Source organism: Herpailurus yagouaroundi, unplaced genomic scaffold (assembly GCF_014898765.1).
Source record: "Herpailurus yagouaroundi ecotype Mexico unplaced genomic scaffold, PumYag 141, whole genome shotgun sequence".
Taxonomy (NCBI): domain Eukaryota; kingdom Metazoa; phylum Chordata; class Mammalia; order Carnivora; family Felidae; genus Herpailurus; species Herpailurus yagouaroundi.
In genome coordinates, this window is record NW_024412396.1 from 17,063,207 (window position 1) to 17,071,605 (window position 8,399).

Consider the following 8,399-nt stretch of genomic DNA (forward strand, 5'->3'; position numbering starts at 1 on the left):
GAGAGAAGGAGAAGGAAACCGCAAAGGGCATTGACTGCTAATGGGTACAGTTACTTCTTGGGGTAATGTAAATGTTCTAAAACTAAATTTGGTGATGGTTCCTCAACCTGTGAACAGATCAAAAAAACCCACATTCAATTGTATGCTTTAAATGGGTAAATTTTATGGTGTGTGAATTATAGCTCAAAAGCTCTACAATAATAAAACAATGACTGCAGGGCATCAAGATGAACTTTTCAAACAGAACTTGTGCGTTTATAACTGAATTTTAGAAAAAAATGTAAAGTGAGCTTTACTGAAAGCAATATCAAAAACTGTTAAGAGTTGTCCTGGAGTGGTAGAATGATGGCTGTTTTTCCTAAACTGTCATTATTGGTCTATATTCTGTAAACTAATTATTAGCCTATAATCCTAAAAACTACAAAAATTTAAATACATACCCAGTAAGGTTGGGACAGCATTTCATCTCCAGGAGACCTGTCTGATCTAACGCACAGGCATAGATATCAATAACATGACCAGTCGTAGCAGCTCGATTAGCCAATGCTTCAAAATGCTACAAAAGATTTTTTAAATCAAATCAAATCAATGTATAAACTCAACCATCCTATAAATCATTTTTCCCATAAAGAGATCAAAATGGCCTAAAAAAATACTAAAACTATAACCCATAATAATTTAAGTGTGCTATGTTCTAATTTTCTATAATAGAAAACTCCTCATAAAGTGATACAATAACTTCTATAAGTCTGACACTTTCACATTTTTAAGGCATTCTAATAAACTCCTAAATTAAGCTAAACTTGGAGAAAAGGTATAACAAATATCTTGCTCTTCATACATAAACATAGTAGAAGAGGAACACAGAACTCTTTTTCTTGGCTGAGTCCACACCCAGATAACAAAAACACCAAAATACAGAAAAACACTAACAAAAGCTGTAAGATAAACAAATACAAAACATTTTTTGAAGCTGTAAGAAAACTTCCAACCTCAAAAGAGAAATCTGGTGGCAGGAAAAAAATCCAGTAATAGTGACAAAAATTATGTTATTATTTACACTTTTAAAAATATTATGACTACCAAAAAGAAGTGTTAATATAGTACAACTAAACTAAAATTGTAAACTCCAGAGAATTTTTTTTTTTAAAAAGGAACACTAACAGCAGAACCAATTCAAGGGAGTCAATAGTCAAAAGTGAAAATGTACTAGCACAAACTCAAATAAAATTAAAGTTACATGAACAGAAAACAACTCATAAGTCAATGATGGACTATTCACCCTCTGAACAAAATACATATCTAGAGGAAGCCTCTTACAAATGAAAAACTGGAAAATTCAAGAAATTTTTCCTAAAGCAGGAAAGATATTCTTTAACATGAATATCAAAAAAGGCACACAGGGTTTCTCTCAGGAGTAATCTTTAAAGAGACACTTATTGGGGAAAAAAATACAACCACAAAAAAAAAAAAAGTTACCTACTGGTGCTACTATTAAGTCTTTAAATATTTACAAGCAGAAAAATTGTAACTTAAACTATCAAAAAAAAAAAAAAAGAGACTATTTCTCCAATTCTGAATAGTAGTTACAGCATCAGACTTCACAATATCAGATTTCTTATTATAAAGTATGCGTATTCTTCCTCTTCCATCAAATGAAATTTTTCTATTAAAACAAAAAACTTAACCAAATTACCTTTGTTCCCTTTTTAACATATTTGGCATTGTCTTTTTCAATGTCATGCCATGATCTTATAGGTGTCTTCAATTCATCTCCAACCACCATTCCAGGCCCCTGAGTGGCTGGACCGCCAATGAACATCATGATACGAGCACCAGTGTTGGGAAAAGTACACTATCAGAAAAAAGTAACTTGTCAAAAGAGTTTAAAGGCAGATACAAGGATATATATTTCTAAAAGTGAATTCTGATATATTCTTTCTAGAAAACAAGAAAGCATAAATTATCCAAGAATAATCAAATGTTTAAAATGAAATTTAGGGGCGCCTGGGTGGCACAGTCGGTTAAGCGTCTGACTTCAGCCAGGTCACGATCTCGCGGTCCGTGAGTTCGAGCCCGGCGTCAGGCTCTGGGCTGATGGCTCGGAGCCTGGAGCCTGTTTCCGATTCTGTGTCTCCCTCTCTCTCTGCCCCTCCCCCGTTCATGCTCTCTCTCTGTCCCAAAAATAAATAAAAACGTTGAGGAAAAAAAAAAAAAAATTAAAAAAAAAAAAAAAGAAATTTAAACACATGGTATTTGAATACCTTTCTTTTGAAATCTTATCTTAAATGATAGTGCCTTCCTAGCTTTAAAATAATTCATATGGGGTGCCTGGGTGGCTCAATTGGTTAAGCATCTGACTTCGACTCAGGTCATGATGTACAGTTCATGGGTTTGAACCCTACGTCAGGCTCTGTACTGACAGCTCAGAGCCTGGAGCCTGCTTCGGGTTCTGTGTCTCCTTTCCTCTGCCCCTTCCATGCTCATGCTCTGTCTCTCAAAAATGAATAAATGTTAAAAAAAATTTGTTTTAAATAATCTATAAGCCTGATCCCTATAAATAAGGATGCTGCTCCTGCTTAACCAGTCCTAGACTGGAAGGAGTAGAGAAGAAGTAAGAAAAGGGACATCTTCCTGTTTTGCTGCTGTAGTTCTATTTTTCTTTTTTATGTTTAAAACATATGCATGGTTTATCTTTCTAGTTTAAGATGATGGACTGAGTATTCCAATCTACCTTTCCTTCTTCCAAAGTGAAATGAGAAAAATGGTAGAATTTTTAAAATAAATAACTACATAAATGAAAAATAAGAGTGCTATCAGTAGACTAGAAATTTTGAGGACTCAAAACAGACAGGATTGCAAAAGCTGTATCATTTACATTCTTTTCTGAAGCTATAATGTAACTTGAAAAATGTGCTCTGGGGGCGCCTGGGTGGCACAGTCGGTTAAGCGTCCGACTTCAGCCAGGTCACGATCTCGCGTGTCCGTGAGTTCGAGCCCCGCGTCAGGCTCTGGGCTGATGGCTCAGAGCCTGGAGCCTGTTTCCGATTCTGTGTCTCCCTCTCTCTCTGCCCCTCTCCCGTTCATGCTCCGTCTCTCTCTGTCCCAAAAATAAATAAAAAAACGTTGAAAAAAAAAAATTAGAAAAATGTGCTCTGTATTTTTGTCCAACAACTGCTTACGGATATTGCAAAGTATTTCTAATATAATTATATAAATACCATTAACTGTGGAACAAAGTAATTATACACAGAAAGAAGGAGATGTAAACTCCATAATGATATTAATAAATAACTATAGAAACTGAAAGTTTTATGCAGAATGGGATATTTGCTTGGTTTCAAAGACTCTCATTTTCTAATGTTGATTACAAAAGGAGGGGAAATAAGAGTAATTTTACAGTGTAAAAATGTGGCAGACACAATCTTAGTAAGTGATCATGGTGATTATATCACCTTGAATGGGGCAAATGAAAATCATGTGCCACCTGACAGGGTGTAATGAGAACACAGCATTATTTCTATGATAGTCCTGCTGCTATAAGACCTGAATCTAATTGTGAGGACATATCAAAACAAAAGTAATTTGAGAGTCTATAAAATAACTGGCCTGAATCTTCCAAAGCATTAAAGTCATGAAAGTCAAAGAAAAGTTGAGGGACTGTTCCACACTGTAGGAGACTAAATAGACATACCACTAAATACATGTCTCTGAATGTATTTTTAGTAAAATAAATTTTTAATGAGATTCTTTTTAGTAAAAGAAATTATTGAAATAATCTATAAAACTTGAATGAGATCTGAAAGCTAGGTGATAGTAATGTATCAGTGTTAATATTATGATTTTAATAATTATATTGTAGTTATATACAAAAATATCCTGATTCATAGGAAACAACTAAAGTATTCAAGTGGTTAGGAACATCATGTCAGCAACTTAAATAGTTCAGAGGGAAAACTGTTCTTTACAACTTTTCTGTAAATTGGATAGCATCGCATTGTTTAAAAAGCTTTTTTTTAAAAGTCTCTTTTCTAATTATAAAGCTAAGGTATGTGTAGTGTAAAATTTTCAAATTCTACTTAAAAGCAAAATTCCCCTTATTCTACCACTGTTAACATTTGGATGAACAAACACCCTTCCAGATGCATCTCTATACACAAAAAAATATACCACAGATCAAATTTTAAGTATCTGCTGTCTTAATGACCTAATTTTTTCACTCAACATTGCCTTGTAGATATCACTGATACACAAACATACACGTTTACATTCCAAAACAAAGCTATTGTCACTACCTCAAGTAGTCCTACAGCTATGGAAAGTGCCACCCCAGAGGAACGCAAAGGTCTCTTCCCCTGTGGTACAGGCCAAGGGTCTCGCTGCAGTTCTCCCAGAAGATCTGTGAGATTCATGTCTATTTTCTGTACTGGCTGCAAGAATCTGCAAAACAAAATTAAATCAAAAGTCATTTATAAATGTTTATGGGTAAGACTGTAAGAAACAAACTGTTTCCTTTTTTAGAAATAGAAAAAAGTAATTTGAATACATGGTAGACCCATGATTCTCTAACTTTTGTGTGCATAAGAATTGGTGGGAGGACTCATTTTAACAGATTCCAGGGTCTTGTTTCTGCAGGTCTGAGGTAGGCCCCAAGAATGTGCATCTCAAACAAGTCCCCAGGTGATGCTATCTACTGGTCCACAACCAAAGTTTTAGCACAACCACTGTAAGTGAAACACTCACACCAAGTATTATATCAGGACTACGTCTTTCATTTACCAGTTAGTCAGCCTTAGGGCTACTGAAATAATTATGAGAAGATATGTCAACTCAATTTTAGTAATACTACTTCTGATTAGTAAGTTTGGGGAGGGGGAAACTACCTCTAAGGCTAAATGAAAAGTTTTTTAGGCCCTACTTTTGTTTGGCTGCCTTCAACTAGTTTATGAACTTAAAAACAGGAGATCAGGAATATATCAAAACTAAAAAAGTCCTTAACACTGTAATAATAAGAAACCAACTATTTCAGTGGCATGATTCTGCCTCAACTTTTTAGAAGATGTACTAATGCTGTGTATTTATATTCCTAAAAATATAACAATATAGTATTACTGAATGTCTATGTTCCAGTTAAGGGTATAGGATGCTTAAAAGAGCTGCACAAATTGTAAAATTCTCTTTGCCATATTTAATAATTACCTATTGGAAGGAGGTGGCTGTTGTACCTGAGGACCACGTGTAGCTTGAGTCATGGGTACTTTAGAGAGTCCCAGCATTTCCTGTAAAGAGATTATTTTTGTGATATCCATTTAAGTACTCCTACAAAGATGTATCAACTACTTACCATATGCAAAATGCTGTGCTAGGTATTATGAACACAAAAATAAAGAACATAAAGTCTCTTTCCTTAGAATGCAAAAGGTCTAGTTAGAGAGACCCTCAGGTAAACAATAACAATGCAAGGAAATAACAAGCATAAGAGAACAAAGTATAAGGTGCTATATGAGCAAACAGGGATACTAGCTCAGAAATAGTTTATTTCTAATTAAGAGTCAAAAAGTTACTATGTAACATCAATGTCTGTACTTCTTTTAAGTTTTATCTTATTTATTTAGAGCGAGAGAGCACAGAGTGCCAACAGGGGAGGGGCAGAGAGAGAGGGAGAAAGAATCCCAAGCAGCCTCCGTGCTTTCAGCAAAGAGCCCGACACGGGGCTCATCTCATGGGGCTGTCTCATGAATGTAAGATCATGACCTGAACTAAAATCAAGAGCCAGAGGCTTAACGGACTAAGTCACCCAGGCGCCCCACATGAATGTCTATATTTCTTAACTTGTATTCATCCATCCCTTTGAGCAACTATATTTCAAGTACCTGCTATGTGCCAGGCATCTAATGGTAAAAAATATATATATAGCCCCTGACATTATGAAATTAAGATCTGGTGAAACAGACAGCAGTTAATAAAATCATTAGCTAAAAAAGTATAAAATTACAATTGTATTAAATGTTATAAAGGAGAGGTACATGGAATCGTATAAAAGGGGTTATAAGATATACATATGTATGTCTATACTTAATTTTCTGACTTAATTCCTAACCAGTTTTGTTTGATTTTTAAGTGTACAAAATTCCTCTCTAGACACATGAAAATAATGTTATTTTACTGAAGTTTTCTTGAATCTTGGTCACGAAGTAACAGAGTAAAAGTATACAACAGAAAATCAGAAAGTCTAAAGATTTGCAAAGAAAAAATTATTGAACTAATCCTATATTTCCTACACTCCTAGCAGGAAGAGCAACTTTTTCCTAAGAACTTACTACGTGCTAGACTCTGTGCTAAACTCTTCACATATACTATTTCTTCACAGAATAATAATGAAGAATATTTTTTAATCCCTGCTTTATAAATGAAAACTGACACTCAGAAAGGTTTTTAACCTGCTAAAGGTTACACAACTAGTAAGTTGTACAGCAAGATATTAAGCCAGGGTTTGCCACAAAGCCCTGTAAGAGTCAACACTATACTGACTGTTCTTACATGATTTCCCTTAGCATGAATAGTAACCTGGTAAAGTAAGAATTATTTACCCTTTTCCACGGAGGATAAGAAAACAAGCAGAGATCAACCCAATATTACACAACTAGAAGAGTTTCAGATTTGAATTCAGGACTATTTGGGGAGCAAAGACCAGGCTCTTTTCAACCAAATGGATAGAGAAGGAAAACAAAAACATTTCATCACAGCACAGCCCAACAATAGTTAATGCTCAGCCATGGGGACCATGGGAACTTTCTGAAGATGATGGAACTGCACTAGGGTTGAAACTAATGGCTGTAGAGTTGTGTTTTTCAGCTTGAATCTCACCTGTGATTTAGTTTTGTTTAATGTCCTTTCATGACTTGATTTCTCTCATATGCCAATGTATTTGTAGGTTTCCTAGATTTTATTTTTAGGGAGTGGGGTAATAATATCTTCCCATTTTTTGATTAAGCTGGTTCAGCTATGGTGCTATTCAGTAGGTATCTTCAGTGTCAGGTTCCATAGCTGAATGCCATTGTTATTATAATAATTACTTGTAATCACATTGTAAGCTTGAATTTGGGCTTATACCTGCATCTTTAGTATTTTGTACATTCAGTTATTTAGACTTTGGGAGACCTCCTAATCAACTTTGTAGGTTAAATAGACTTCATCAACTACAGTCTATTTTGAGTTTATAGTTTAATTCAGAATTGTATTAAATTGACATTTTGCATTTGACTTCATTTTACATTAGTTTGAAGTAAATTATTTCATTTTTGGATTCTGGAATTTTGAACATTTACTGTAATTGTTAATATAACTGCCGTGAAATATTTGAATAAAGATGGCAAAAAATAAAATAAAATAAAATAAAAACATTTCAATGGAGGAAAATATTTAGCCTGTAGGCATTTATTGCCTGCAACAAAAAAGCAGGTATCTTATGTGTTTCATATGCAATAACATAACTCAAGTAAAATGTACTCTACAATCAGAAGTAACACTACAGAACTTTAAATAAGTTTGCAGCTTCAAAATAACAATAGCAAACAGTTACAGGCACAATCCATTCAATTTTCATGACCACTGTATAAGGTAGACACTATTATTAACTCTTCCACAGATGAAAAAAACTAAGACACAGAAAGATTAAACTTGCCCACTTTCTGTCCTGTCTCATGGAAACTGATGAGCCTCCTCTCCAAGGTACTCTACTTCCTCTCTTCCTGAAGGCATCCCTATCATGTCCTCTGAAAGCTCAGCTCACTCTTGCTTTCAATTCACCCTCTTTAGTCTCTCTTCCCCTTCTATGTATAAACACATTCAAGTTCCCTTCCTAACCTAAACCTGTTAACTCGGTTCTCTCAAATTCCCACACTATTGTCTTCCTTACCTTCAACAAACCTCTGGAAAGAGCGCAAACTCTAATTTTCTTCACCTCCTCAAACCTTATTCGTGATCTTATTCACTGTTCATCATCCTCCCCATCCAAACTTGCAAATTCTTCCACTACTTTCTATCTCAGTTAACTGCAGCACTTCTACCCCAGTCTGCTAAGCTTCAAATTAGAATCATTTAATATTGTTCTCAAAATCTTGTTTTCCTTTTCATTTGGGATACCTGGATGCTCCAAAGTCTGACTTCCTAGCTGTCTACTTTATGCAACACTTACCTGCCATCTTCCAGGGTAACTGTTCTTATCAAGATTGTATCAGAATCATTTATAAAGTTTTTCAAATGCCTTACATGAACAATCCTACCCTCTCAACAGCCTCCCAAAACAAGCACACGTTCACTTACTTTCTCATGGTCTAGCAAAATCTCTGGGCAAAACATATATATATATATATATATATATATATATATATATATAT

General features: G+C 34.7%; 1 protein-coding gene across 6 annotated transcripts in view; it reads right to left on the reverse strand.

Annotated features, from left to right (window-relative positions):
- The window catches only part of SEC23A (SEC23 homolog A, COPII component), a 65,363-nt gene that overhangs the window by 43,800 nt on the left and 13,164 nt on the right, over positions 1 to 8,399 (reverse strand). For all 6 annotated transcript variants that reach the window (XM_040476990.1, XM_040476991.1, XM_040476988.1 and 3 more), the window contains 4 exons: positions 5,200 to 5,279; positions 4,296 to 4,440; positions 1,697 to 1,855; positions 441 to 556 (listed from right to left, as the gene is read on the reverse strand). In XM_040476990.1, the coding sequence (XP_040332924.1) occupies positions 441 to 556; positions 1,697 to 1,855; positions 4,296 to 4,440; positions 5,200 to 5,279 (500 nt within the window). The remainder of the gene's footprint in view (positions 1 to 440; positions 557 to 1,696; positions 1,856 to 4,295; positions 4,441 to 5,199; positions 5,280 to 8,399) is intronic.